Raw genomic sequence first — 13,743 nt, forward strand, 5'->3', positions numbered from 1 at the left:
ACTGCCCCCTTGTGGTCATGAGCAGCTAGTTCACGGTCATTTTTTAAAATAACATCCTGAAGTTCAAGTCTGGCTGGGTAGTATTTTAGAATATTAACCCAGGTAGACTTTTCCTTCACCACACTTTCCATTTCCCCCTCCTCTGTTTCAAACAAGCAGTCATCTCAAAGAAAGTAGGTGGCTGAGCAGAAAGTAAATACAACCCGTAGGTCCTCAAATACCCACAACTTAGGAGGTATGAGGAATAACACACGTTAAAGAGAGAGCTTTGTGGACACAGTGCCTGGAAAACACACGAACTGAAGTCAGTTTTAACTTGGCAAGAGGATGGAGAGCCTGGCTGTGTCATGGAAGGAAAAGGCTGAGGAAGACACCCCAGCAACCTCAGGGAACTGGTAAGGCCTCAGGTTGTGACATCTGTCTAGGCAAACAGGCCTAACTTACGTCCTGTTGTAATAGAAAAATCCAGAATATGCTTGAAAAATAGTGGAAACCCAATGCCTAACAATGTAACGACTGGGAGATCAAGCGAATGGATAAAAATCTATAGACTCTAATTTCTGATGGCCTGGAGGAGGGGGCCACATTGTAAGTAATAACTTATATAATAACTTATAAGGCGAGTAATAACACCATCCCCAATCCCTTTTCACTGCATGCCTCAGTCTGCCCTGTGGAAAAGATCTGCATAGCAGGTGCTCAGCAAACCTAGCTCACACTAATTTTTCTCATCCCTTTGCCCCATCTAGATAACAGCCATACCATAAGAGGCTTAACTCAGTCATGGCTTCCATCAGGACCTTCAGAGCCTTCTGGAATTCCCATGGTACCATCATAAGACTCACCACATAGAAGTCTGTGTCTACCTTTCCTGATAGCCTATGAGACCTTTCAAGACAGAGGCCAAATTTCATGCATCCTTGGAGCCAATCTAGTACTTGGGTCCTTCATGAATGGATGGACCAATGGATGGATAGATGGATGGATGGATGGATGAATAAATGAACTCCTGGAGAGCTATCTCACCTACTACCTACAGCAACTGTAATCACCTAATCACCCCAACTACTTCCCCATCTCCCACACATCCCTTAGGCACAGTGTACACCCTGGTATGCTCTCAAGTCTTTGAATCTTGTCCTACCATATTGACCTTAGAAGGAAGGCACCTTTGTGGAACCCCATGTAAAGGACCCTCAGGGTTTTGTTTTTGTTTTTCCTTTGCTTTGTTTTACTCTTTCCATCTTGCTAAGAGTCCTCGTGTTGACAGATACTTTGCAGATGTGATTATATGCACAGGATCATGTCGGCCAAAATCCCAGCACGGAAGTCACAGGGGCTCATGAAAGCCCCACCTCTAGCTGAGGAGCCACTCGAAATTGACGGCTCTGGGGGACAGACAACCATTTTCCTTCAGCAATGTGGCCTTGGAGAGGCTACGGTTCACCAGGAGGTGGCGTTACAGCCAGGCACAGCCAGGCACAGCCAGGCACAGCCAGGCACAGCCAGGCACAGGCAGGCAGCACAGAGTGGATTTGGTGGATTGTTTTTGTTTGTTTTTTAAAGAGCACCTGAAGTTGAGAGAAAAAGTAGGGGTGAGGCCACAGGGGAGAAGAATTGGATGCTCAGGAATGGAGTGGACTTAATCAAAGCACAGGCCATGAATGTGTAAAATTCTCAAGTTAAAAGAAAAAGTGGCTGTACTTAATGCAACTCATTGCTTTGTATACTAACCTAAAGTTTAATTTAGAAAAGAATACAGCCATAATGTATGAGATGGGAATGTCAGTTCTGTCTATGGGAAGATAATGAATCAAACGAGGTTGAATAATAAACTGTTACTAATATATTGCTGTATAATATATTGTCACCCAGACTTTTAACTTCAGGCTCATCACACGACTCTGATCTAGTCTTATGACATGGTGTTGTCTTCTCTCAGAAGGTCACTGGCACAACAGTGTCACCATGGCTTCCTATGTTTCTAGAAGTGCCACTGCTCTGTGTCTTTACATTTTTCAGAGAACAAAATGGTCGTGGGTCCAAGAGGTGGATCCTGGTCCCATGATCACTTGCTGTTGACATTGGATGAGACACTGAGGATTGTCTGTGTGCTCAGTTTTCTTAGAAGAATAGTGTGAGACAGAATATCTGCTGATTCCAACTTCAGAAGGCACCGGTGCAAGGATTATATATGGAGACCTCACATCTAACAGGATCATTGATGGTGTTCTGATTCCACAGATGTGTAGTGATGTCAACCTTGCCAGAGGTTGGGGATGGGTCGTGAACCAAAAGAAAAGACCTACTCTTCCCATATTGGGGCTAAAGGCAGAAAGTAATCAAACCCAACACAAAATTTTTAACTGTCCAAGTTCACTATACCACGAGTGAGTAAGGCATGGGGAGGTCAGGGGTTAAAATCAGTTGAGCTCTGCAGAAGAGTTAAATGCTCGGAGGAGAAAACATAGCAAAGACAAGCATGCACAGGGCCACCATCTAGAGGATTCCTGGGGAGACAGGGGATGGACAGTGGCACCACCGTGTCAGATCTGGATGTTCTGAAGATGTTAGGAACTCCACTGGTGAGGTCAGGAAAAGAACTGGCCAGATTTTCATTCTGATCATGGTCTACAAAAGTAGATAGACAACTTGAGTTTCTGTAGCCAGGGGAGATCGAAAACTCCACACCCAGGGAGAGGCTGGATTTCTGAATAGCCTGTGACATCCAGGTCTGACATCAGTGTCCCAGGCTGGCAGCCAATGGAAGGTTCTAATCCTACAAATGCTTCTAGGGTTTGTATGAAGTGAGGCACAAGGCCACTTCTGGTGCAGAATTGCTGAGGAGGCCCCAGGCAACCTTTTACTCTAGTACTAGAATCAATAAACAAGGCCATGCTGAGCACAGCCTGGGCCGGGCCTGGGAAAGAGATATTAGCAGAGCACAGTGACACAGTGGCCCAGATGTGAACCCCTGCTCTGAGACATTGACCAAGCTGTGCAGCTTTGCCAAGTCCAAGTCTCTCCTGGCCTGTGAGGGCAACACCACCAGTCCATTGAGCGATCTCACAGCCCACAATTAGAAGAAAGACATAGCACCACTGAAATGCTTACAGCTACTTAATTAATGTTATCATGGCCCTGACGATGGAAAATCCCACCTGAACTTTAAGGGAGCCCCATCTTTTCTATCTTCCATTATTAAGTTGGATTGTGGTCCCCCAAATCATAAGTCCAAGCCTGCATCCTGGCACCTGTGACCATGACCTTATATAGACATGGGATCTCTATGGATGTGCTCAAGTGAGGATGAGGTCATACTGGGTTGCGGTGGGCTGCAATCCAATGGCTGGTATCCTAACTCAGCAGATGCAGAGCGAAAAACACATACAGCAATAGAGCCAAGGAACCCCAAAGACCATTAGCAACCAGCAGAGTGTAGACCAGAGTCCCTGGGAGCCCTGCACAAGGAATAACACTCCTGATCCTGGGCCTAGAGCTCCCGCCTCCAGGACTCTGCAGGAGTAAAAGTCGGTGGTACTTTGTTGCTGTGGCCCTAGAAAACAAATGTCACAGATGTATCCCAGGACTGCTTGACAGTCACTGGCATGGTTAAGCACAGCATCTGACCTTGCACTTTAAAGGATCCTGTACCCTCAAATCATCACAAAGACTCCCCAGGGGATGCCCCTGAGAGCTACTGTTGCTAAGTCAGAAGGGAAATAAACGGGGAATTGAGCAAAGGAACAAATGTGAGCCAAAACAGTAACTTGGTACATATAGGAGGGTGCTTTCGAGTCAAACGGACCTAGCTTGGGAAATGTGAGCACCTGCTGAACTTGTTTCCTGATGGGTAGAAGAATAATGCTCACCTCCTTGGGGTATTGCAGTACTTAAACAAGATGTTGCCTGTAAGCACTTCACATAATGATGAACATATTACATAATATTCAAAAGCCCTGTGCATGTTAGATACCATTTTGGTATCACTGGTGGTGAGAAGTCTGAGAAGTATCATTTTTCTATCTCAGTTGTCACATTCATAAAATGAACATAACAGATACTTGGCAAGACAGTCTTGAGGACTGAAAGGGATCGAAACATGCTACAAATGTGCTGCTCCTGGTAACCGTTTTGGCCACTAGGTGGCAGCAGAGCCTCAGTTTTATCCCTCAGGCACTGGAGGCTGGGTAATCAATGGTGAGGGGATGGGGCGGACTTCCCTTGAACTTGGTAGTATCTCTGTGCCTCACCCCCATCCCACAAGCATCCCACCGGGAAACAGCTGCCTCCTCCTTGGCTTCTCCTTGAAAGAAAAAGCCTCTTGATAAAACCACCTTCTCTAAGAACTCACTAGGCTTCCCAAATGGCCCCTTCCCAAAAGGAGTTATATTTTACAGGGATATTTTTCAACTTTTATATGGTTTAGGCAAACCCCTGGCCAAGCCAGGGCTCAGTACTAAATGCTACTAAACCGTTCTGGGGTCTCAGAATCAGGCCAACTTACAAAATCAATTCCTTCCGTGATGAAATGGTGATGCCTTGTTTATACAAATTAGTTACATAAGATTGTGTCACAAGCCTGGGAGACACAATTCCTTCAAATGTTCATGTCATTGTGTCTAGTTTTGTGCTGGTTTTACCATGACTAGTGGGTAAATACCTGCCAGTCCAGTCCAGATGAATTCCTATGTTGTCTGTGCATCATGAATGATCACTACGGAAAGTCGGACGGACCCTCCTTTCTGCCCCTTATGTATTCCAACCCTCAGCAAATTGTACTCTTTCTCCTTCTTATGCAATGGTCCAGAAACACAATAAGTATGCAGAATATTATTGTGATCAGCATAGCTCCTACCAGGTTGAAAAAAAAAATCAACTACATAGAAGAAGGCCCCACAGAGTTCCCTAAAGTTCCCTTTCCTCTTCAAGACATTAATTCTTCCAGATTTGGTGCTGGTCATCAAGACTCTATGTTCCCATTGGAAAAGTCTGGGGAGGAAGCAAGTATGCCTTCTCGGCTATCTGAATAAGGGCACAGGGACTGCACATTCCAGGAGACACACAGAGACAGGACAAAAAGAAATGACCAGTCCTTTGAGTGTTCCTCAATACAAGGAAATCACAGATGCTCAGACAGTGCAGAGATGTATGAAAATTACCTTGAATTGATCATTCTATATTGTACATGTGTCAAAATATATTGTACATGTGTCAAAATACACTATGACCACAAATATATACAATTATTATATTCCAATTACACATTCTTTTTCTTTTCTTTCTTTTTCTTTTCTTTTCTTTTCTTTTCTTTTCTTTTCTTTTTTTTTTTAAGAAAGAAGCCTGAGGGGCTCAGGTGGCCCTTCAGCAGCTGAGGCCAGCACAAGGTTCTGAGAACGTGGCACTGAGGGTCCACAGTCTGAGGATTTCACCGTTGAAAAGGGCCACGCTGGGGGCTGGAACAGAGCAGCAGCATCATGCCCCTCCACGCACCTGTAATCTGCCTGTACACTATCCTCCCCCTCCCCCACGATCAGGGAACACAGGGGCTCCGGCCCCAGTGCAGCAGCCCCAGAGCCACCTACCGACAACGATGAGGACCTCTCTGTCAATGTGAGCCTGGATGTAGATGCGGCCACGGCGTTCTGTGTGGTCGGTGCCACAGAGGCTGGGGACATTCATCACGCAGCGCTTGTGGACGTTCATCATACAGGCTGTGAGGACAGAGAGAGGGGAACATGGCTCAGGCTGGTCCAGGGTGGCTCAGGCTGGGGGCTTCCTGTTCCCCAACCTTGGAACCAGTTGCCCCTAGCAGAGAACAAACCAACTTGTCAGCATCAAATCAAAGGATTTCTCCTAATCTTTCTCAACCCTGATGCATGAAAGAAATTGAACGTGGCCATCCTCCCTGAAGGCCAAGGGTATGGCCTGAGGCCGGTGCCTCCATACTTCTATACCCCAGTGAATCTGAAGCCCCGACTCAACTGTCCAGTGCACGCCCCCTATAAGTGAGGAAAGATGTGGAGGTGGCCATGTGGAGGACACAGCCACATCCGCCCTGGTAGACCCTACAGGAATGCTTACACAATGTTGTCGAACTGCCCCATGTTTAACATCAGCAGGAACCCGGACTTAAGTGTGACATCTCCCAATTTTAAAATATTGACATATAGTAGTTTGAGTTTCCTGGAGAGTGGGTAATACAGGGAGGTGACTTATAGGAAGTGTTCTGCAAGGGTACGAGCTGACCCACTTTGTTATGGAGAGGAGAGCTCAGCACAGGGCAATAGATAACAGTGCCGGTCTTCCCCAGGGGTCAGGAGGACACAGTGCAGACTTGGACCCTAAGCCATTAGGATGGAAGCCTTTCCTGTGGCATTTCCCCATGGGCAGACATTCCCCGGGAGACCAAATACTTACTGTCACATTTCATGCCCTGGTGGATGAGTCCATACAGCAGCGATCCACAGTGGTCACAAAAGGTAGGGCTAGAGTAGGTGTGGATCTTAAACTTGTGTTTGCTCCGGGGGTCCTAAGACCAAGAGAAACAGACAAAGAGGCCTCTGTCAGTGAGGGGAGCCAAGGACTAAGCCTGCATTGAATGCCACTGGAGAACTCCTCAAGGACTGAACTGGGTCCTGCCGTGCCTATGGAGACCATCGCTGGAGCACTGTGCGCAGACTCAGCCCTAGACAAGTGGTGTCAGGTGGATGAGTACATCGTAAGACAGACGATTGGTCAAACTCCATCTCCAAAAGGCGTTCACGAGCCCAACCTGCCAATCCCAGCATTCCACAGGCCCCCTGCTCCTATCTCCTCCCATCTCTTTATTCTCCAAACAGTCTTCTGGAGTGATCTAAGCCCAAGTCTAACCACAAAGCATTCCCACTTACAGGTCATTTGACAGTTCCTCATCCCCTAGGGAACAAACTTCAAAGTCCAGAGGATAGTCTGCAAGCTGTGGCAGGGAGGGTGGCTTCCATCCCTCCTGCTCACAGTAGAGCCCTTGAATCATAGCAGAGGACACGCTGCGCCATAGAGACTGGACTTCCTAGCTTCCCACGTAGCTTGGTGTGGCCATGGGACTAGATTGTGACCAATGGGAAGTATAAACTTCTGGATCATTTCATTAAAAGGAACACGGATGTGCCTCCTGGCTCTTTTCTCCCTCCTCACTGGCTGGAAGGTGAGAAAATGTAGGTGATGACCTTGAACTAAACTTGGAGCCGTACAGAGAAGAAAAAGGCAGTCTAATGGCCTTGGATGTTCTCTTTTGGGCTTGATACCTGAGAGAAAAACCTAATTTCTGTCTTACTCAGGTCACCATATCTGGAGGTCTACGTACTTATTAATATGTATTGATTACAGCCGCTAACATGGTCCCTTAACTAATAAGCACAGCCGTGACAACCAGGCAGTGAGGTGTAGAGGAGACAGGGCCCGGCTTCGGAGCTTAACCCAGTGCTGTTTTTCTGTTATTTCATCTCCTTCTGCTTCAGCTTCCTTGTCCATAAAATGTATATAATGACAGTGTTAAGACTATCATTACAGTCTAAGACTGTTGGAAGGAATAAATGGATTAACCTGTGTGGCGAGCAGCGCGCCCGCACACAGTGAGCAGTGAGTGTAAGCATCACACTATTATTACCGCTTCTCTACTGTGTGCATTCATACACACATACAGTGCGAGGTGCATGGTGTGTTCTCAGTCCTCAGAATGTGTTCACACACACCCATGACACCCTCCCTCACTCTCTGCTCTGCATGTCGTGTCCTTCCTTCCTCAAAGACCCTCTTTCCAACCCCAGGGCAAAGCTGTTTCATCCTAGAATCAGTACACGCTGAAGTTAATTCCATTCCAGGGCTGATGGGATGCCTAGTCATTGTAGCCCGCTGTCCCTCTCTACCTCCAGCCATTCATCTAGTCACATGACTTACTGATGCAGGGGCGGGTGCCTCCTTAAAATTTATATGCTACTTACAGACAGAATGTGAACACGTAAGCAAATACATACAAGTAGTGTGCATTGTTTTTCAAGGGGCGAGTGGCTTGTCCAAGGAGACTCCTCTAATTTAAAAACTAACCCATGCGCCTATTTAAATCTGAAAAACTAAAATTGACGATTTCAAGGTATCAGGGCTGGTGAGAACACACTGGACATTTCCATACAGTTGGCAGGGTTGGGTGTGATATGGGATGGGTTTGACAGTTACTTTCAAAGCTGAACACATCCTTATCATAGATGACCCATCTCTGAGTCCCAGCTGAAATGAAAACATGTCTATCAAAAACCCTTATGTGGCTGGGTGGTGGTGGCGCACACCTTTAATCCCAGCACTCAGGAGACAGAAGCAGGGGCAGAGGCAGGTGGATCTCTGTGAGTTCAAGGCCAGCCTGGTCTACAAAGCGATTTCTAGGATAGCCAGGACTACACAGAGAAACATTGTCGTGAAAAACAAAAACAAGACAGGAAAAAGAAAAGAAAACCCACATGTGAAGTTACACAATCGCTCTGTTCACAATGGCTCAAAACCCAGAAATAACCCAAATGTCCTCCAGTGTGTGAACGGGTAAGGGGTGATGTGTCTTTGCTTTTGGTCCCTTCTGGGCTTTTTGATATACTGACCTTGAAACAGTCAAGACTTGGGTTTCAGTTGGGGTTTGACTTCCCTAAGCCTACCTTGTGTATAAAGCAAGACTCCCCAGGAGCTTCCCAAGCTCTATTTTAGGCTTTAAAGCAAATCCCAATGATCTGGGCTCGCATATTATTCTCAGCATTACGGGATGAACTACTGACCACCAAAATCATCTGTGAGTCTCAGAAGTGTATGTGAAGAAAGAGACCTCAGGCACAGAGGACTCCATGCTAAATAATCCTGTTTATATGATGTTCTAGAAAAGTCAAAACGAGGGAGACAAAACACAGATCCATGTTTATTAAGAGCCCAGTGTGGGGAGAAGGCTGGGTGGCATTTGGGAATAAATTTAGTGAGTGGAATCGTCTCTATACCAACTGGGTGGATTTTATTATGCATAATAACATGATTCTGCAGCATGGAAAAAAATGTGCCTTGGGGCTAGGGAGATGGTGGGTAAAGCCCTTGCCACACAAGCCCGTGGACTGGAAATCAGATCCCAGCACTCATGCAGAAGTCAGTGGCTGTGACAGTCCACCTATAATGCCAGCCCTCCTCAGGCAGCAGCAGGGGATTGCTGGAGCAAGCTGGCCAGCTAAACTAGGCAGAACTAGTGAACTCTAGGTTCATCGAGAGGACCGACCAGGCCTCAATGTATAGGTGGAGAGTGATGGAAAAAGACACCGGGCATCAGCCTCTGGCCTCCATAACCCGCACACGTGTGCCTACACACATGCAAACATCTGTAAACACATAAACATGTATTTTAATAAGGTTCATTCAAAGCTTCTCGGCCATGTAGGTTTCTGTGCCCTGGATCATCGTAATGAGTTACAGGTCTTTTGGTGACATTACAACCCTCTGTCATTATTGGCCCTTACGGAGTCCTGAATGGCCAAGTCTGAAAGACTGTGTCCACTCTGCTCTGAGCAGCAGGATCAGCAGAGCCCAGATTGTGCTCAAGGACCCCAGCAGCCACCTGTCCCTCTCAATGTCTCAATGTTACTCTAGTAACAAATGCAGGAGTTGGAAGTCATTGCATGAAAACTAAAGCTCACAATTGGGAGCTTGTCTCCATTACTGGGCAAAGAGACTACGTCACACGCTGAATTCCTAAGGAAGAGTCCCGTCTCTGCTCTAGAACACTTCCCACTGTGCCCTCTTGAGCATCTCCCCCCAAAATGGAAAAGGAGTGCTTTAACCCCACCCCAAAGCAACCCCTGTGCATAAGCAATATCAGCCTGTGGGCTTCTCCCCTAACCTCTAAGGAGGGGGAGAGCTAAGCTGATCGGTGATTGGTCCTGTCCCAGTGGGTGGAGTAGGTGCATGGGACTAACAGGCAAGCTGTCATGTAGCCCTCTTTCAGGAGGCTGCCGGGTCCAGACCCCATGTCTGGCCCTAAAACAGTTGGTGTGAGCGGCCGAGGCAAGCTGAACTCCAAAGTCAAGGTCAAGCTATCTCTTTTCTTTTGGCTCTTGAGGTCCTTTCTGGGCTTTTTGATATGTCATAAAGGTCAGGACTTAGGCTCCAGGTAGGGTTTGACTTTCCTTAGGTCTTATGTATAAAATGTGAGTCCCCAGGGGCTTTCTCTGCTCTCTTCTAAGGCTGAGCGAATCTCAACTAATTGTGGATTACTCCTGTTGGTTTTGCAGTTTTCTCCACATCAGTGTCCTCTCAGGAGACCTCCAGAAGCCAATCATTTCTGACCAAGTGAGATCAAGACCTGGCATACATTTTCAACCATAGGGGGGAGCAGCTGGCCCACGGAAGAAGACAGGGAAGGACAACATGGCTACTGAGTGTGTGTAGGCTGGGGTGCCTCCATCACTGTCTCTAGTCCTCAGGACATGCCACATGGAAGGTGTTCTTTGCTCCAATAACAAAATGGACCCATATTAAAGAGTAACTTCATGTGGGTGGGCATGCTTGTGCATGTGTGTGTGTGTGTGTGTGTGTGTGTGTGTGTGTGTATGCATATGTGCATAGGTGTGCATATGCATGGGTGTGCTTGTGCAGGTCAGTAGTCAATATGAGGTATCTTCCTCAATCACTCTTCACATTATACTTAGAGGCAGCCTATCTGTCCTGGTTAGCTTTTTGTCATTGACACAAACTACAGTTATCTAGAAAGAGGAAACTGTTGAGCAAATGCCTCCATCAGATTGCCTGTAGGCAGGTCTGGGAGGCATTTTCTTGATTTATGATTGATGTGGGAGGGTCCAGTTCACTGTGGGCAGTGCCACCACCCCTAAGCAAGTGGTCCTGAGATGTATAAGAAAGCAGGCTGAGCAAGCCAGGGGAATCAAGCATCGTTCCTTCATGGCCTCTGCTTCAGTTCCTGCCTCTAGGTTCCTGCCATGAGTTCTTGACTTGACTTCCCATGATGATGGTTTGCAATTTCCAAAGTGAAATAAACCCTCCCCCCTCAAGTTACTTTTGGTCATGGTCTCTATTACAGCCATAGAAAGCAAACTAAGACAGTCCCTCACTGAACCTGGAGCTTCCTGATTTGGCTAGACTGGCTGGTCAGCAAGCCCCAGGTCCTCCCCATCTCCATCTCCCCAGTAATGAGATTGTAGGCACACACTGCTGTGCTCAGCGTCTGCCGAGGATCAAAGGCGGGTCCTCACATATGAACAGGAAGCACTTTGCTGATTGGCCCATATCCCCAGCCCCACAGCAATGTCTAAGTCCACTAGGTGGCCTTTTGTAAAGATGGGGTTCACATGACAATGCTCTGATTTCTCTCCCCAGTCCCCAGTTTCAATTCCTCAATACTTCATCTTTCAGATAAAGCTAAAATAGTACTTTATTCATTCATCTGCCACAGACCAGGGTGTCCCTAGCCCTTTGGGAGTCAGCTGTGAGCAAAGACAGAATGCCTGCTGTCACAAAAGTCACATTCTAACTGCAGAGAGAAATAAAAACACTGCCCTGCCCTCCCAAATCTCCCCAACACAAAGTTTCAATCTCTGAATTGTAATTGCATGTTTAAATTGCATTTCACCCACGCTTAACTGCAAGCAACATGGGGGAATTTCTCACAATCCCTACCATATCCCCAAGGCATGTATTACACTTGACATGTACAAGGTGTTCAATAAGTGTTTAGTCATTGAGAGTTGGCATTAATTGAGCACAACGTGTGCCAGCAAGTACTCTCATGGATTTATCACATACTGATTTGTTTGACCCTCATCACTAGAGATAGGTGCTATCTGTTACCCCCATTTGAGAGCTGAGGAAACTGGGGGACTAATTGGTAAAGTGGTTTGCCCAGGACTTCCCAGCCTCCATGAGCAATGCGTTTTGTCTAATAGTTGGCACACAGCAAGAGGGGAAGGAGTTACCATGGCAGTGGCGAGGCTGTGGTCATCACTGTTATCTACCATACCCTGGAGCCACGTGCATGCTGCTTTAGGAAAACGGCCCGTGGAGGGTTGTGCCAGATAAGTTAGAGCCAGACGGGACACAAGAAAGCCGATTAGGCCAATCATGGAGGACAGTTCACTTCGTTATGGTTTCTTTTCGAGACAGGGTTTATAGAGCCCAGGCTAGCCTCAAACTTACTATATAGTCAAGAATGATCCTGAGTTTCTGACACTTCATCTTCCAAGTGCTGGGATTGCAGGTTTGTACTAACACATCTGGTTTATGTGATGCTGAAGAGGGAGCCCAGAGCGTCGTGCATGTCAGGCAAGCATTCTACCAGTTGAGCTACATCCTTAGCCCTCTCCACTGTTTTAAAGACTCCTTTGTGTATTTATTTTGTGTGTGGGTGTGCACATGGAGCTCAGAGGACAGCTCTGGAGGGCAGTCCTTTCTTCCAGACATCATGCTGGTTCTAGGGATGAATCAAGTTACTAAACTTGTCAGCTGTCATCTGCTGACCCATCTCACCAGACAATGTATGGCCTCTTTGAAGGTTTGAGGCACCTCTGATCTCAATCTCTTGCCTTAACTTCCACAAGGATCCGCAGTCTTAAATACCAGCTCTCCCCACCCATCTCCCCCACACCCCGGACTGTCCAGACAAGCGGTGGCATCTTCTGATCAGTTTCTTCCTCCTTTCTCCTGTCACATGACTCAGCTGGGTCTAAAACTACACTCACAGGCTCAGGGTACTTGACTCAATCATCATTAAGGAGAGCCCTCCAGGATATCTGTCTGTCCAGACCTAAGCAAGCCCAGGGCTATCTCCCCAATATGGGTCAATGCCAGCAGCCATGTTTTCAGTTGGAGGTGTCTTACACCTCGAGACATAGCTGGTGGGAGAAGTGAACACTTGGCGTGTCAAGTTTGCTGAGCAGCTTAGGCAGGTAGAGGCCAGGACACTTGTAGCTCCAGACTGCTGTGTCAGAGTTTTTAAGTGTGCTCCAAAATGCCGGCGGGGGCGGGCAAGGGGATGGGGTATCACATGACCCTAGAGTTACAAGGCCTGGTTCCAGTCCCTCAGAGGCATGCTGCATTGCCTTCCCGTGTCCCCTAAAAGTTTCCATTTGCGCTTCAGCCAGTCCAAGAAGGCACGTTTCCTGCCACCAAAGGTGAGAGTCAAGATAACTGCAGGGGCTTTGGCACAGGTCTTCCCACTGACCAATCAGAATGGACTAAGAGGGCCAGTCAGCAGGGCCTGGGGGTATTGGGTGTTAACTCTGCAGCTATCCATGGAGAGGCAGGTGTAGCTACCTAGGAGGAGAAATCAGTGCCTCGGAGGACTCAGTAGCTATTTGCCAGTTGGTTTAAAGCTATGCCAGTATGCCACAACTGGCATGGGTATGCTGGTGGATCCAGGTTAAATGTCAGCCCTACTGTTAAAGCGTGAATCTAAAATGCTCCCCATAGGCTTGAGTCCTGAATGCTCGACCCCAGCTGCTGCTGGTGGAAATTTTAAGAGATGGGGACTAGCTGGAAGTAGTATCTCCCAGCTCCCTAGGGGTGTGTTCTTAGAGGCACCTGGTCCTTTCCTGTCACATGCTGCTTCCTGTCCACCATGCAGTGAACAGTTCTCATCTTCCACACATTCCTGCATGGGGCAAAGCGAGCACAGGGTGAGCACTCTGAAACCGTGAGCCAAATCTCTTTCCTCTTTCCAGTTGCCCTGTATTC

At 47.3% G+C, this 13,743-nt stretch overlaps 1 protein-coding gene across 2 annotated transcripts in view; it reads right to left on the bottom strand.

The window, feature by feature from the left end:
• Prkcb (protein kinase C beta) overlaps positions 1-13,743 on the bottom strand; it is a 239,535-nt gene that overhangs the window by 164,203 nt on the left and 61,589 nt on the right. For both annotated transcript variants that reach the window (XM_059267354.1, XM_059267345.1), the window contains exons 4-5: positions 6,421-6,532; positions 5,586-5,714 (exon numbers count right to left, since the gene is read on the bottom strand). In XM_059267354.1, the coding sequence (XP_059123337.1) occupies positions 5,586-5,714; positions 6,421-6,532 (241 nt within the window). The remainder of the gene's footprint in view (positions 1-5,585; positions 5,715-6,420; positions 6,533-13,743) is intronic.

Source organism: Peromyscus eremicus, chromosome 1 (genome assembly GCF_949786415.1).
Source record: "Peromyscus eremicus chromosome 1, PerEre_H2_v1, whole genome shotgun sequence".
Lineage (NCBI taxonomy): Eukaryota > Metazoa > Chordata > Mammalia > Rodentia > Cricetidae > Peromyscus > Peromyscus eremicus.